At 40.0% G+C, this 16,411-nt stretch overlaps 2 protein-coding genes across 2 annotated transcripts; one reads left to right on the forward strand and one right to left on the reverse strand.

Annotated features, from left to right (window-relative positions):
• The first annotated feature begins 283 nt into the window (after positions 1 to 283).
• Positions 284 to 11,867, forward strand: tuft1a (tuftelin 1a). The gene is made up of 12 exons (XM_024268357.2): positions 284 to 461; positions 5,586 to 5,663; positions 6,483 to 6,584; positions 6,680 to 6,766; positions 7,895 to 7,945; positions 8,068 to 8,148; positions 8,680 to 8,790; positions 8,864 to 9,087; positions 9,934 to 10,039; positions 10,123 to 10,206; positions 10,380 to 10,474; positions 10,617 to 11,867. Exons 1-12 carry the CDS (start codon positions 402 to 404, stop codon positions 10,687 to 10,689), a joined length of 1,152 nt encoding a protein of 383 aa, XP_024124125.1. The 5' UTR covers positions 284 to 401; the 3' UTR covers positions 10,690 to 11,867.
• lg16h1orf43 (linkage group 16 C1orf43 homolog) lies at positions 11,679 to 16,187 on the reverse strand. The gene is made up of 7 exons (XM_024268191.2): positions 15,916 to 16,187; positions 15,027 to 15,128; positions 14,277 to 14,376; positions 14,149 to 14,202; positions 13,893 to 14,059; positions 12,713 to 12,771; positions 11,679 to 12,606 (listed from the first exon to the last, which is right to left on the reverse strand). Exons 1-7 carry the CDS (start codon positions 15,967 to 15,969, stop codon positions 12,393 to 12,395), a joined length of 750 nt encoding a protein of 249 aa, XP_024123959.1. The 5' UTR covers positions 15,970 to 16,187; the 3' UTR covers positions 11,679 to 12,392.
• Positions 16,188 to 16,411: the final 224 nt, after the last annotated feature.

The following is a 16,411-nucleotide window of genomic DNA, read 5'->3' on the forward strand; positions in this document are numbered from 1 at the left end:
CGCATTACTGTAGCAAAGATAATTTAACCCAAAAGTTCTAGTTATGACAAAAACAACATTAATATTTACTAAATGTGCTCTCCATATCTGCTGCATAAAGTAGTGGTAGTAGAATATTCTGGAAGTTTTGCTTCCAGTAGTCGCTTTCCAGTCGCAGGACCATTTTTTCTCCCTCCCGCTCAGTCGTTCCCTCCCCAGTTTCTTTAGTTCCCTATTTGGCCGCGCTGGGCAGTTTGTGGGCGGGGCTTTACTCAGCCACTCCCCCTTCAGTCTGTGAGGAGGTGAGAAGTTACGATCGAGTTGCGACCTTTCAGACAGACAAGCGGAGAGCTCGAGGTCAAGAGCCGCTCATTGACTTTACAGCGAGACACTTGTTTATTTTTTGTGGGGCAGCATTCAAGATGAACGGGGTGACGAGAAGTTTGTGCACCTTCGAGGACGTGAGGAATCAGGAATATGTGGTAAGAGCTGCTTTCCATTCCACCTTCATGATGTGGAACACCTGCTCCCGCTTTTTTTCCTCGTTTTCTTTGAATGATACAAATTCTGGGATTTTCGGGGTTGATCTGCAGAAATCTCTGGCTTTGGAGTAATTACAGTATTATCCGCCCCCTCAAAGAGGCGCAGAATTAGCGCAGGTAACATCTGTGTCTGTCACAGGCGCTTGTGCAGACATCACTTCAGGGCTTACACGGGCACTTGTGACAGGCTGATCAGCAGGCAGCTGCTGACCTGCGTGTGAAGGCTTTCTGCACCACCTGCTCTATTTAAATGATCTAAAACTGGCTTTAATTTGACCAATTCTAGTACAGTTTTGCTCTAATTAAGTATTTTTGAACATTTAAAGAGGATAAAAATGCCTACAACTTCCATAAAGTGTCTGTTTGGGCTTTCACTAGTTAACTAATACATTATTCATGTAATGGTTTTACAAGTTACTAAAAGGTACTTGTACTAATTAGTACATTTTTATTGCTAATTATTTCATTTAATTGCAATTTCTAGAATGAGACATATTAAAATTGCTGTTAATTGCTGTAAATGTCACTGCCGTGTATTTTTTTACATTTAAGATAGAAGTAAGATTTTTGACCATAACCTCTTGAAGCCTGAATTCATTTCCACTTTGATGTATATTCGCATCAATGGGCATCTTGGGGTTAAAATCAATTGATTTTTAAATAAATGTTGAAAAGGCTTTCCATACTTCTCTATTACACTTAAAGTAGATTGAAAAATGACTAAAGAAAGTCCAAACTTCTACTTTTTAAATTTTTAATCAATTTAGAGTTTTCATTAGTTTTGCATGTTTTAATTTGAATTGCTAGTTGACCTTTTTGCACTCAAATTGGTCTCTTAACCATTTGTAGCAAAAAGTAGTAAAATTTAATTTATTAAGTATAATTTAGCACATGTAGCTTATAGTATGTGTAGTGCAACTGATACTTCTTTAAACTAAATTGTAGCATTTGAAGTTTCCATTAACTAAAAAGTACATTTCAAGTATTCTGCCTCACTTTTAGCATACACTACTTGTAGTACATTCAAATACTTTTTGCTAACGGCAGCAGTGGTTTAATCATTCATCTTGCATGAAAAATCTGCTTTGTGGGTTTATGAGGTTGCAGGGCAACAGGACACTTTTCCACCTCCACGGCCTCCTGCTGAGCTCCTCACCTGCCACTCATTAACCTCCTCTCACGTACACTGAAACTCCTGTAAGAAAGTCAGTTTCAAGAATCAAAGTTGAAGGGCCAGACTGTGTCTAGAAAGTTGAGACTTTGTCACTTTCTGCATTTCATGTCAGGGAAAAAAGGTTCTGGGCAAAGGGCAGAACCCTTCACATTCCTGACAGACTGATAAACTGCTGATGAGCGCGTCGCCAGGCAGTAAACCCTGTTTGCTGAGGCTGTGTTTTATCCATCGTTTATTACTGTTTAGCTGGACGCGTTTGCATCGGCGTGCCACAGACCATCAAACTGTCTTTGTCCAAGAGAAAATATTTACATATCTGATATTCCTGTTCGTGTCTTTGTAAACACAGCAGCCAAAGTATTTCCAGTACATATTTCAATACTGGAATGAGCGTGTTTCGAAGCCTTAAATGGTCATGAGGGTTTGTGAGGACACCTGTGGAAGAGGAGGAGAAATGTTCCCAACATGCAAATGAGATGGTTTGAATAAAACAAAAAGTTATCAGTCAATTTTATAAAACTTCTGCTCCTTTTTTTTGTTTTCTCCACTGAAACCACATTCATTTCACTGCTGCCCCCCTGCATTACCTCATCGTCTGCCAGGGGAGTCTGACCTGACGTCACTGGCTGGGAACGGGCCAGACGTGAACTGAAAGACCCGTAAATCTTAAAGAATAACCGGGATGAGCCGTGGCACGCTCGGCGCTGACAGACAGGGCGCTCACTGTCACTTTGGACTGGCTATAGAACTTGATGACTCAGTTCCATGGAACTAGGTTTCGACTTTATTGCTTCTTAATAAAGTTGTCACAAGATAATAAAAGGCAAACAGTCTATAACGGCCAGTGTCACACCTCAGTGCACCTTTCACCTTTCCAGCATTCTTAACCTTTGACACGGCTGTGTAGTGTCTGTAAACGGCTGGTAAAAATGTGTCACCTCACCAGCACATAAATGGTATAATTAACTATTAGTTTGTCATTTATTGTAGTGGTTGAGTACAATACTAGAATGAAAAGTGAGTCTTTTCTTTCTAAAAATAATGACTCTCATATTTTCTGAGAAGTGTCCTCCTAATTTTAGCTTTAAGGATTCAAACCTCATTGATCAGGAGGAAAATAGCTCTTTTATTCCCAGTTTAAAGGCTGGTGATTACTGTTCTAGTTTAGCCTTTAATCTGATATTTTCTGATAAGTGAAGCTTAGGCAGAATTTACATAGAAATGCTTGTGTGTGGTGTGACCAGGAGGTTTGGCACATCCTGTTTTCTGTTAAATTAACAAAATAAACCGTGTTTGAACGTGGGAACCTGAAATGAAGAATCCCACACCTGTCATCTGAGAGCCGCGGAGCCCGAGGTTTGTTGGATAAAAGTCAAGCATGACATGTGTGCAGCGTGAGAATGACAAAACGAGAGACAATTTTTTTGTTTTTGTATGGGTGATGTTATGCTCACAAAAGCTCGAGTGGAATCCGGTGTAGGTGCTGCACCTGCAGGCGCAAAGACATCTTTTATTAATCTAAAGATCAGATCACAGACAATTCAAAAACTCCTATTTACAGATTTATTTCTCCCCAGTAGCCAGTCAGCTCAGCATATTTCTGGAAAGATGATTTACAGTCAGAAACAAAAGCGTCCTCACATCCTTTCAGGCCGTCTGTACAGCCTGATCTTTGTGTCCATTGTGGTGCGCCCAGCTGTGTGGACTCTGTGTGAGCTCGGTTTCACGTTTCTGCCGTCAGGTAGAAGGTAATCTGTACCTCCTCGGGTCACCGTGTGGTTGTTTTCCTGCGTTGTGTACCTGTGCGTGTTTGCACGTGCACATCCTGCCCTTTTGTCTGCCTTCCCAGGGGGGGTTAGTGTTACACAGATTGTGTTTGAAGGTGGGATAGTGAGCATTTTTGTGCATCGCTGAATGTGAAAGAGAAAGCAGACGGTGAGGATGGAGCGTAAACATTTTGGAGTCAAGATTAGGAGAAACCTTGTTTATGTGTGAGAGTCCGGAAAGGTTTTTACAATGAGAAATTCCTCCTAAACAACGCCCCCGCTGCCCCTGTTCCTGCTGCGGAGGAGTCCTGTTAGACATTTAACCAGAAAGCCGAGCACTTTAATCAAGAGAAACTTTTCCTTTCGCTTCTTTCAGCTCTGTTTGTTGAACTTGGACTAAGACTCATCAACGAGTCATTGTTGGTTCTTCATTTGATCCAGTGGTTTCCAGCTCCGTCTGCCTCTCTCTACCGTTTGCTTTCATCTCTTCAGTTCCGGCACAGATAACAGAGGATCTCGTGCCCCAGCTTCCCTTTCCACCCTGCCAGACTAAATTGTTTTTCTGACAGATTCACATAAAGTTTTATAATTTTTTACATTTTACTCATCAAATTTTTAAAAATACATAAGCAGCTTATGATTGTTCAAGACCAAAAAAGGTCAGAAGTTCTCATAAATAGGTGTAAATAGCCCATACAGTGATTTCTAAACAAAGTGGGAACAACTATTGACCTAAAACTGACAAACTAAAGACCAACTCTCCAGCTAAACACTATCTCCTGTTGTGGTAAACAAAGCTTTGGCAGATAATGGGGTTTGAGGGAACAGCTAAGTGTCAGTTAAACAGATGAAGTTTCATTTCTTCCCACATAAAGCTGTTGTGACTGTACTGAGATAAGGCCTCATTATAAAACGGTGGGAACCCACTTTTATCACAGGACAACTGTGAGAAATGAGATGTTTGCCATGAGAGAGAACAGGAATATACATCCCATCAAACCTATTTTGACAGGTGACAGATGGTTTTATGTAAGTTTGACACAAAATGCATATAAAGGCATCGGCCACCTGTCGAATTAGTGTGATTGATGGTGTAGGGTCAAAGGTCGCCTGTCAAAATGAGTTTGATGGGATGTATATTCCTATTCTCTCTGCCGTGTGATGCTACTCACAAAGCATTTCCTTATATGATAAAGTTTGTGAAATGATACACGGAAATAACTGTTGATTTTAAGTTTTGCAAGTCGACAAAATGAAAAGTTATTTAATGATGGATAAAGTAGGAAACACAAGTCTTTCCCAACAAAAAAAACCCATGTTTGTTCTTCATCCAAGTATTAACGAGCTAGTTATAATAAATGACTGATTAATCTGAGTGTGTGCGTTTAACAAACATTTGCTTCAGCTTTTGTTTGTAGTTTCAGTGCTGACACAAGGAGGACACTAGATCTATGGGGGTAAAAAATAAACACAAGTTATGTTGTCTGGAATGAGTTATGCAATGCTTCCCACCTCCTCCCTCTCTTCCGCATACTTACCCCTGACACTGTTGGGGGGCTGGAGGACACACCCATCCTGCTTTTGACCTTTAGCCATTAAAGGAGCGATTTAAAGTGGCTGCAGTCAAATGTCCCACAAAGTTGGGGTTCTCCATCATATTTTTTGATACATTTTCATTGTAGTGACAGTGGGTGGGAAAAGCTTTATGGTGATTTTTCTTCTGTCTTTCATCATGACAGTTTATGGCTACGGTGTGGATTTGTTGCCATGGAAATAGTTTCTCTTACTCAACAGAGGACCTTCTGCCCACTTTCCCAGGAAATCCAGCCTCTCGCTCCGATTGGCTGCGAGCATCTGGAGGGCTTCTGCCTAAATCCCCCTGACGTCTACGGCAAACAGTTGAAATCAGACAGTCTGTCTGCTGTAGCAAAAAAAGACTTTTGCCTATAAGAGCGAGAGTCTCTCTCAGGGCACCGCCCCCCTCTCCTCCCGGGTCCTCGGCGAGAGTGACTCAGTCCTCCCTCCTCTTTTTCCTTCCCCTCCTCAAAATAGTCCCTGAACAGACTCTCCATCACATAACGGCGTCTTTGATAGCTCACTACTTCATCTCCGTCTGACTTTCAGGAGGGCTGTAGGCGGCTGCGACTCACGCTCCACGACCAGAGCGAGGCGGCTCGGAGCACGGAGCAGCACCGGGATAAGGTAAGAGCTCCTCTGAGGGAAACCATGTTTGGGATGGAACTTTTTCCTTTCACTTTGAGGTCCAAACTTTCTTTGAATTTTCCTAATCAGTGCCATGACGTTTAATCCCAGATGGAGCTCCCAGCATTCCTGCATACTCACTTAGATATCCTCTGCTAGTGTTGCCATCAGCTTCCCGCTGTTGTGGTTACCACACACTTAAAGACCTTCATTGTTCCATCAGTGGGACCACCAGAACGGAGGAGTTGCGTAATCCCTTCCCTCCTCTTTTTCTCCTTCTGCATTCGTCCTGTCCACCCCTCCAAAAAAAGCACCAAAAGTTTATTGGTCAGTCTCCATGGCGATGTGGTTGTATTTTTTTTTTTTTTGGGCCTCCTGCTGATGGTGGCTCTCAGTCTGTCACATCAATCAATCAATCAAGTTTATTTATAAAGCGCTTTAACGCAGGCAGACTGCTACAAAGCGCTGTACATTAAAACACCAAGAACACTAATAGATAAAATATCAAGCACAAAGCAACTAAAAACCAAGACAGTAACAGAGTTAAAAACAGGATAAGAACAAAATAAAAACAAAGTAAAAACACATGAGTGCAGGGTAAATCTGCTCGTGAGAAGACTTCATGTTCCCTGTTCTGATGTTCCAGCTTTCATTTGCGTCAGCAGCACTGAAGGCATTCCAGTTTACGAGGATCATAAACAGATGTTCTGCTGGCTGCTGTGTTGCAACACCCATCAGAAACAACTCCCTAATATTTCCCCTTGGGGTGAACGTTTGCGTACGATCGCTGGAAAATGTTTTTCACTTTCTGCTCTGCAGCCAGTCGGGCGAGCTTTTGCCGTGGTGCAGCCAGCCAGCGAGCGGCCGGTTCTGAGCGCAGAACCTGTAAAGTCTACAGAGGAGCAGGTGGAGATCATCAAGGTGGGTTAGATTTATCCTGTGATTGAAAACCTCTGGGTTTTTTTTAAGTCATCTGCCCAACAGATGTGCATTCCTGATGTTCTTCCTCATTCCAGGTGTATCTGGAGGCTCGGAGACAGGGGCAGCACAAGCAGCAGCAGAACCTGAAGATGCTGTCAGACGAAGTCTCACAGATACAGGAGGTCAGTGTGGACGGCAGCTGACGCAGATGCACGTCTGCATGTTCATTTATGTCTATGGGGGTTAAATCAGCTTAAAGAGAATAAAAAATCAAATTGTAAATTTGAAAAAATGTTTTTTCAACTTGAAAAAAATAGGGACGTTTTTAAAAAAATAATTTTAAAAATTCCCCTTAAATATAAAAGAAAAAAAATCAAAGATTGTATTTAGGGGCGGGGCTTTGAGCCCAGTAGCTAGTTTGGCATGATTGACACAAACGTAATAGAGATTATGCTGACGTAATCTCCACTCCAAAACATTGTCTGTTGTTTTTGACTCCTTTGTCATTCCCCTTTTTTCATTCAAGTTTCAAATTTACATTTTTTCCTTAATTGAGTTTAAAATATTTTTTTAAATATACACATTTGTTTTATTAATTTTTTTTGTCAAATTTTCTATATATTTTTTCAAGTTTCAAACGTTTTTTTTTTTCTTCCAATTTACTAATATATTTTTGAAATTGACAATACTCTGTTTTCTTTTGGAGCTCAATGCTATTTAAAAAATGTCAAATTTTCTTTTTTAAATCTTATTTTTCATTCCCTTTAAGCCGACCTCAATTATATTGGAGTTTTTCTCTTCAATACAGATGGTTCACTTCTATTTATGAGACCAAAATGTACGTGTTTGATTAGCTGAATCCCAAAAAGCATAAAACTTTTACTGACAGAGCCTCTTAAATTGTAACCTAAAGCTGAAATTGTCATTTTCATGAATAAAATTATAACATTAGCTGTAATAAGTTGCTAAAAAAGCTTAAAATCTGACCTTAAAATGTTTTTAAATGTCTTTTTATTCGATTTATATCAAAAATTGTCTCAGTTTGGTTGAAAATGTTGATCCTAGAAAGTTCAATCTATTAAACTGAACTCTGACACATATTTAGTCTGTAATAAATGGCTCTGAAATGACGGCATAAACACATTGTTACTGAGTGAGAAAATTGGAAGGTGAGGTGTGGTTGTGAAGGTTGAATACTATTACTATTATTACTGTGTCACCCTTGTATTTCATCATGAAAAGGCCACATTCAAGATCCCAAACACCTCTATTAATGTTATTAACGGACAGCATTCCTTACCTTCCTGCAGGTGAGGTATTGCCTGAAAACCCTGAGGGAGCAGATGGCAGCTAAAAGCAAGGTAGGCAACACTCCTTTGTGCTCTTTTGTTTTCATTGTTAGTGCCACATCCTGTCCGCTTGCAGCTTCCAGACTTTCTGGTCTCCATCGTTCCATACTGACTTCCTCCTTTTCTCTTTCCAGCCGCACACAAACGGGTGGAAGGTCGGCATTCCCTTCAGAAAGAGCGCCGTCCCCAAAGAAACAGCCAGAGCTAACTCACAGGTCAGCACTGAGAACGTAAAGCATGAATGTGTTCCTCTGCATGTCTGAGCTTTATGGGTTAGTGGTGTCGTTTAGGGAAGCTCAGCAAACTCAGACAAAGATATGTGGGAAAATAAAGACTTCAATAATATGAAAGGATGAAACGCCGCTCCCCAGGGAACATAAGAATACATGGAGGAGCTTTCCCAACACACTGTGTTCTCTTCCCTCTTCAAACCCCAGAATAACTTTGTTGTTGTCCTCTCGTCACACACGTCAGCAAAAACACCCCAGTTGTGTGTTTTCTTACTTTTTGTGAGACTCTTGAGGTTGTAAGGGTGACTCATGGTGCAGCTCGCCTGCATACCAGAGGTGTTCCAGAAAGAGGAGGGAGCCTCTGGTCAGGAGCCAACTGCTCCAGTGACGCACGCTAACACGCCTGTTTTCTTTATGACAGTGAAACCCACAGAGCCAAGTGTTGCATGGATTTCATTACCTCATAGTCAAATATCAGGATTATGTAGTCTTGACGATTCCCTCTGAACGTTGCAGGATGCAGACGAAGAAGCAGAGAGGGACAAGCTGAGAGAGGTCAGCAAGCGCCTGTACGCTCAGCTGCAGGACGCAGAGAAGAAACACCTGGAGGAGAAGGAGAGACTCCAGGTGAGTTTTCTTCTGCACTCCACGTTTAAAGTTAAACCAAACCAACGCTGAAACAGAACCATGTCTGCTCCAGGCTGAGGGCAACCAGCTTAGGGAGCGTCTGAGCGAGCAGGAGAAGAAGTTGAGGAGTGAAGAGGAAGCGAGCAGAGAGAAGGACCTGCGCATCGAAGAGCTCCAGAGGCTTCTGGGAGGAATGGAGCAGGAGAGCGCCACCCTCAGGGAGGAATTCCAGCGCCGCGAGAACGAACTGAAGGAGCTGCGGAAGATCAGGGAAGACGGCCAGAAAGGAGAGCAAAGGTTAGAATCAAAATTCAAGATGTTCACTTGGGACAGGGGTGTCAAACTCAATCGCACAGGGGCCAAAATCCCAACAAATCTTAGGTTGTGGGCCGAACAGGACAAACATTTATTGAACACACTAACAGTAATTTTTTAAAACTATAAAAATGTAACTTTTTAACATAATTATGAACTACATATTTAGCATTACCTGCGATAATAGTGGGAATGCTCTAAACTGAATTTGGCTGCTGAAGATGCTAATGCTGTTAGCTTAAGATGCCGAAGCCAATAGCCTGCTAAAATATTAGCTAAATGGCAAATTAGCCTAAAAAAACTTAGCCAAAATAGCTAGCATGTAGCTAAAAAATAGCTAAACTTCAAAATAGCCTAAAAAGCTGAAAAAACCCCAAATTAGCCCCAACAGCTAGCATGTAAATATTAGCCTAAAAAGAAAAGCCTAAAGTACCCAAAACAAGTAGAATGTAGCTGAAATATTAGCTAAACTCCAAAGCAGCCTAAAAAAATCTTTATAAATACCAAAATAGTCCATAAAGCAACCGGAATGCCAGTTTTTAAAAGTTTAAAACCAGAACTATTTAACACAATAATGAAAAATAAAAAGGCAGGAATATTCCAGAATAAATCAACTTAAACCTTAAATAACTTTCAGTATTTTACTCTCCATAAAAATATATTTTGTCAAATTTATACAAGTTAGAAATGAGCGCAAGATAACATCGGGTCATAAATAACAATAAAATAAAATGGTCTGGAGGGCTGGATAGAATTACCCATCCCTCGACTTTGACATATGTGCCTTAAGAGAATCCAAAGTGCTGCAACTCTCTGGGTGTTTCGTAGGTCTGAACAGTTGGAGAAAGAGGTTGCTGTTCTCAAAGAAAAGATCCACCATCTGGATGATATGCTGAAAAGCCAACAGAGGAAAGTCCGACACATGATTGAACAGGTGAGAAGCACATGTGAGATTCCAGAACCCAATCTCCGTGCTCATATTTGCACAGGGCTCACTCTGTGTTTGCCTGTCTTCAGCTCCAGAACTCGCGCATGGTGCTCCAGGAGCGGGACCGCGTCATCAAGGACTTGGAGGAGAAAGTGGCGTTTTTGGAAGCTGAGGTGAGAACTGCACTTTGTTTCTTTTCATCAAAATATGTCAGGAATTTTAAAAAGCGCACCTTTTAGAAGGAGGATCAACAAAAGCAAGCTTGTTTGGCCGGATCTTTGCAAAGATTGTGTTGTTCCTGAAATCAGTTCTGCTTTGTAACGTAATTTAACTCTTGAATTCTCAGAATCGAGAAATGCACGACCAAGTGGACTACTTTCTGGGAGGACAAAGGTCAAATTCCTACCTTTCATCGGAGCGCAACCCCCAGATTGTTTACAGGTAACCTGCTCCAACATTTCCACTACAAAACAATTCTATTAATGATTTTCCTTAAATGCTCAAAATTAACTTCAGGGGAAAAAGATTCTACAATATTTTTTTAGACTTCAAAAGTACTCATATCTCTTTCTTATTCTTACAGTAAGCCACTGAAGCCGTCCACTTCATCCAACAAGCCGCTCCCTTTCATCAAAGTCATCGAGATCAAATCGTGAAGCGACTGAAGAAAGGAGGAGGACTGGCGAGCGCTTACACACCATCGACTGCAGAATTTAGACAGCAGCTCTGCTAACAACAGACTGAACTATGTAGAAAGAGCTGAGCCTTCCCACGCTGCAGCTACAAATTCACTAACTTTTCATTTTCTAGTGACCTCCTTTCCTTGCTCTGGTTTGATGACCTGTTTGCCGTTTATGACGTGAAAACTGCACCGTGTTGACAGCACACGACATCTTTATCGTTTTACAAGTTATCATAAAGTAATGTAGCATTAATGTAATGAAGGTGATGTGGTGTCATAACAAAAATATGCTAACTTGTTCTAAATTTTGTGTTTAATAGTCACTCACCCATGACTGCACTTGTTGTGCCTATGATATTATGCTTTGGCTAAACTATTTGGAGTTTTTCTTTAATTATTAGTAAATGATGTAACAAAAAAAGCACTTTAGACACTCAAAGCAAATATATCCCAATTGTGTTTTAGCCTCCTCACTATCCCTACTCTCCTGCATTTCAGTTCCCCATCATTTTGCTTTTGTACAGATATTTCGTCGATTGTTTTAATTTTTTAACATCTTTGTGTTTTATTTATTTATTTTAATAACCTGTCAGCTGTTTGATAGAGACCCTTTTGTATAAAGTCTAATCTTGAATGCGTGTTTGTGCTTTTCTGAATAAAAGTCTTTGAATTCACAAGGATTTGTTTGAGACCCTAACTGATGCAAGTATTCATCAGACCACTTCTCCTCCATAACTGCTTTAGTTTAACATTTACTGGAAAGTAAAAACATTGGAAATATCAGTTGTCAAGAAGTTAAAAGCTTGAAAATGGGGACCTCTACTGGCCACAACTGGTACTGCAACAAGTGTATCACGAGCAACAGGTCAGTGTCGCTCAAACCATTACGTTATATTTTTAGAAGATATATAGTATTAATAAGTTGAATCATTTTTCACGACTGAAAAAGTACCAAAAAGCATATTAAGTAGATTCTTTATTATACTGATCAGGTTGCATAAGAACACTATAGGCAGTTTTTGTGAAGGCAGCAGCTTTTGCTTATACTTTGACATGGCAATTCGAACAGTAAAAGCACCAAAAAAAATTGCAAAATTTCCGATATGAAAGTCTCAAACATGAGCAATAAAGTACGGTACCCTAAAAAAAAAATACAAAAAAAAAAAACCCTCCCCTGAGGTCACACCCCAAAATTAACTAAAATACTCATAGGTTATAGTAACATTGCACTAAAGTAACAAATAGACATGGAACTAAATTTAAAAAAAAAAAAAAGTTCCTGAAAACAATTAAGGCTTTTGTAACAGAAACATTTGTATTTGTGTGCAACAGCTTTTTACATTTACTAAAAACTCTGTTAATTCTTAAACAAATATACTCAACATGTGTGCATAGGCCTTACATTGTGCAATATATGTACTGATTGTCTTATTTCTTTGCATAGCCTCATAGTTTATGTTTTGGTCAAATCAACCCTCCTTATATTTTATCACCACTTAAACATGCATTAATACAAAATCCTTTAAGTGACACTTAGGCAAAATGCACAGAAAGAGTGAGCCGATATACATGACTGGAGCGGGCAGTTAAAATAGGAAGGCAACGTTTTTATCTTTTCTATCAGGCAAAAGGGACACGTTGATATGCAGGCACTCGTCACTGGCAGCTTTTTCTGAATTATGCAATGTTATCCAGAGTGTTGTAGTTGTCTTTGAAGTTCTTCAGCTCCAGGAAGTGTCTGGGCTTCTTGCTGCGCTGCTGCACAGAGGACGTGAGGTAGGCAGTTTGGTCGGGAGACACCGAGGCGCCCACAGGCTCAGAGGGGCCGGACAGATCCGCGGCTGCAGACTGGTGGTGCTGACTCGCAGTGGAGCTGCCGCCAGACTTCACACTGAGGAGCAGACGGAGGAAGAGACTGCTCAAACTCAATAATCTAGTTCCTGTTAGGGAGTTAAAAAAGAAAAAGAGCAGGTACGGGGAAAAGGTTGTTTACGTACATGGAAGCCAGTTCAACAAGAGCATCCTGGTATTTTAAGAATTCCTCTTCACCAAAAGCCTGAAGACAAATAAAAAAAAAACATCAAGAGTCATTCTGCACAGAGTTCAGAAAGAATTCTTCCCACACTTAGCGATAAACAGCTCAGATTTGACAAAACACAGCCCTCCACCACAGCAATTTGAAAGTGTTTTGCTATTTAATAAAACTGATATGTATTTGTAGTTTTCAGGGATTTCTCTGCTGATGGTACAACTGGAGTCGAATAGAATTTATTAGGAAACGATTAATATATTTCAAACCATTATTGAAGTTATGTTACAATATGGAGAGGTATCCTAGTAAAAGATGTCCTCTTCCCGAGGACATGAATGCAGGAGAATTTCCCCTTTTCTTACAACTGCATCTGTGTTGACTCTTTATTTTTCTAGAAAGAGAATAATAATAGGGAAAACTGTCAGGTGGCTTCCTGAGGACTTTGCTGCAGGCATGTCGTGCAAAAGAATGAATTTAAAACAGATGCAGGTCCTCTGGAAAGACCTGGAAACATCTGTGGATAAACAGAACCTGATTGAGGCTGAATTCTTCTGCAGGGAAAAAGAGAAACACTTAAAGGGTAACCAAACCCAAAATCAACGTTTTTTGTCTTTTAACCTCTTTACACAGGGCTTTAAAAGTGCTGTCTGTTGTCCATTGTCTAATTTTTGACAAATTAAAATAAACTTGTTCAATTCTTCAAAATATAGTCAAAAAACATCTTTGTGCTGCCCCCTACAGGTTGAATCGAGGTATTACAGTTGAATTTGGGGATTTGTCAAACCATTTAAGTCCCACATCATTTCAGAAGTCCCACATCATGATCTGCAGCCCCACCCCTCTGACTGGATTTTCACATTTCAGCTGTGGGCGGAGTCAGCCTCCAACTTCCCTTTTTGGTTACCCTTTAAGAAAGTTTTTAAAAAGTGTCAAGAGTAACATGAGCTGTAGCTGATGATAACAGGAATGTCGAGTAAACAAAAAAGCCTTTAAAAAAATGTGCTTTTCTAAATATAAAATTGGTAAATCCGGTTAAAGTTTCTACATGGATGAAGAAAAATGTAAAGATGAGAAAAGAAAGAACTCCACAAACCTTTATATCAACTGAAACTGCAAAATTACTGAAACGAACACGAGTCACTGACCTCTGCTCCGTGCCGTGCTTTTGTGTAGCCATCCAGCACTGTGTCAACAAGACCGCTGTGTCTGTCCCTGAACATGCAGTGGGAGTTCCGGATGTTCAGCAGCCACCTCCGGAACTTTTCTCCAGTCACAGCGGTGGATGCACCACCCAGCTCACGGAAAGGGAAATCTGGTCACAGTAATAATGACGTGATGACCCAGTGGATATTTAGAACCAACAAAATAAAAGACATGCAGGACAGAGAAAGAATACCTTACCCGTGTCTCTGATGGCATCCAGTGCTTTCATCCTGAACAGGTAGTCATAGGAAGCTGCAACATGGACCAATCACTGAGCATTTAAATGTAAAGGTTATGAAGATATTCTGCACCTGTTTTCATTATACCAGGTCGGTTTAGCCGATCATCGTCTGGAGACAACAGGCGAGGCTCAAAGTGGATTTTCTGCACCTCGTTCAGTTTGGCTTCGATTTCTTGTTTCAGTTTCTGCAACAAGAGACTCACTTAAGTTAAGGATGCAACGGATCACGGATGATCCGTATGGATAACTAGCCACGGTTCAAATTCACCTCTACCGCCTTTGTCACTGTTGATGCTTGTCCAACACGCTCCTGCTGCGTGTGGGAGGAGCTGCTGTCAACATTTTCTTATCAAACTCAGAATGATAAACGTAGATAATGTTTACAGATTAGGTTTATTTGTTTTGAAGAGCGCTAGAAACCCATCGGTAATCACATCTCCATGTCTGGATTCAAGAGATCATTCAGTGTGTCGATGACGTCCGCTACAGCGGCGCTTCCGTCTCTGTGACCCAGTTTGACGACTTTCTGTCTCGACCCTATGGCAGGAGAAAGACGCTGCTACGAAGTGAAAGAATTTAAAGTTGTAAATTCTGACATCCCCTACTTCTCTTACTTTTTCAAAAAATATATTTATATACTTTTGGTTTTCGTTTAAGATGCAAAGCACTTTTGTTTAAATGAACATTTTGAGTATTTTTTGTAGAAATATCTGAAGTTCACGGATTTCATTTGTGTTTTTTTTTAAATATGCCACATTTTTTAAGTGATATATATATATATATATGTGTGTTTGTGTTTTGAAGTACTTTATATATTCTTTGTTTTGACTGTTACCTTGGGACCCTTGTGGCCGATGGGCGCGTGTGGTCCTCTTTTAGACTTCATGGCAAGCCGCATAACTTGTCTTTTGACAAAAAAGAAGAGCAATAAAAAAACCTAAAAAAAAGAAAAAGAAAGAAGAAAAATGATGAACTGATATATCTATCTACATATTTATTTATCTCCATCCATCCATTTTTCTAAACCAGCCCAATCCTTTTTGGGGTCAAAGGGTTACTGGAGCCTATCCCAGTAAATGTTGGGCAAAGACGCCCTAGCAGATCGCCAGTTCATCGCACTGCATGAGCAATGATCATGCAAAACATCATTATTTTTTATTTTTAATCTCTATTTTCTATAGAGATACCTTAGTGGCCTGATGGTAGAGTGTCTGCCCAAAAGCTAGGAGACTATGGGTTCAAACCTATAGTTGGTTTATACCAACTACTCCAAATAGCTTCCTGCTTGACACCCTGCAAATGCTGGGGAGAAAATTGATTTTGGGTTGGGATGTCACTGACTCTGCCTCTGGGACCATTTTGACCCTAAAATCAGGTGTCAAGGTTGGTTGTTCAAGCAATGATGTGAGGAGTCGATGGTTTATAGCATGCAGCCAATGAAATTAAATAAAGCAAATGATGCTTAAATACACCCAAAAGTTATATATATAATTTATAAGTGGCTTTTGTTGCACCTTGGATTCTTGAACATCCACAAATCGTCATAGTAATTACATAAATATAAAAATTAGTTTAAAAATGGCACCAACACAATCATGTGTAAGCAGAACAAACTTTACATGCTTTTTCAACTAAGCAAATAATTATTAAGAGGGAAAGGGCCTAAAACACACGAACAGCACTGCAAAAAAAGATAACATAAAACGATAAGTGTGCAAACTCACCAAACTTCCGTAAGCCATAACAAGAACTACGTTAACGCCGCTGTTGTTCTTCATCTTCTCGGTAACAACAGGCTACAGTTTACACCTGGCAGGAGGTCCGGAGAATGGCGGCCGAAAAACGCGTTCCGTCATTTAATTCACCTTTTAAAAATCATATTAAACGGTTGTGAAACAGGAAAAACAAAACAGGAAAGTTCGGTGTTTGCTCTCGTCCGGTGCCGCCTGACTTCCGTGGTAGTCACGTGACTGGCACAACCGGTATGACGTAACCCTCTTTGCAAATAAAATAAAATAAAATAAAATAAAATAAAATAAAATAAAATAAAATAAAATAAAATAAAATAAAATAAAATAAAATAAAATAAAAAAATTTGATCAAACAGAAAAAAATATTCCTGGTAAACAAAAACTTCTACAATAAATTGTTGTGTTTTAATTGGTCCTTTATAAATTTAAATTGTAAGACATTCTTGACTAAACTATATGAAATATATGC

The sequence above is a fragment of the Oryzias melastigma genome, linkage group LG16 (genome assembly GCF_002922805.2).
Source record: "Oryzias melastigma strain HK-1 linkage group LG16, ASM292280v2, whole genome shotgun sequence".
Lineage (NCBI taxonomy): Eukaryota > Metazoa > Chordata > Actinopteri > Beloniformes > Adrianichthyidae > Oryzias > Oryzias melastigma.

Bases quoted from the DNA above. Each gene is read 5' to 3' on its own strand.
- tuft1a (XM_024268357.2), top strand. From the start codon at position 402: ATGAACGGGGTGACGAGAAGTTTGTGCACCTTCGAGGACGTGAGGAAT. The intron at 8,149-8,679 runs GTCAGCACTGAG...TGAACGTTGCAG, and splicing joins CAGCCAGAGCTAACTCACAG to GATGCAGACGAAGAAGCAGA. The intron at 10,475-10,616 runs GTAACCTGCTCC...TTATTCTTACAG, and splicing joins AACCCCCAGATTGTTTACAG to TAAGCCACTGAAGCCGTCCA.
- lg16h1orf43 (XM_024268191.2), bottom strand. From the start codon at position 15,969: ATGAAGAACAACAGCGGCGTTAACGTAGTTCTTGTTATGGCTTACGGA. The intron at 15,129-15,915 runs GTGAGTTTGCAC...TCTTTTTTTTAG, and splicing joins TTATGGCTTACGGAAGTTTG to GTTTTTTTATTGCTCTTCTT. The intron at 12,772-13,892 runs GTCAGTGACTCG...ATTTGTCTTCAG, and splicing joins AAGCACGGCACGGAGCAGAG to GCTTTTGGTGAAGAGGAATT.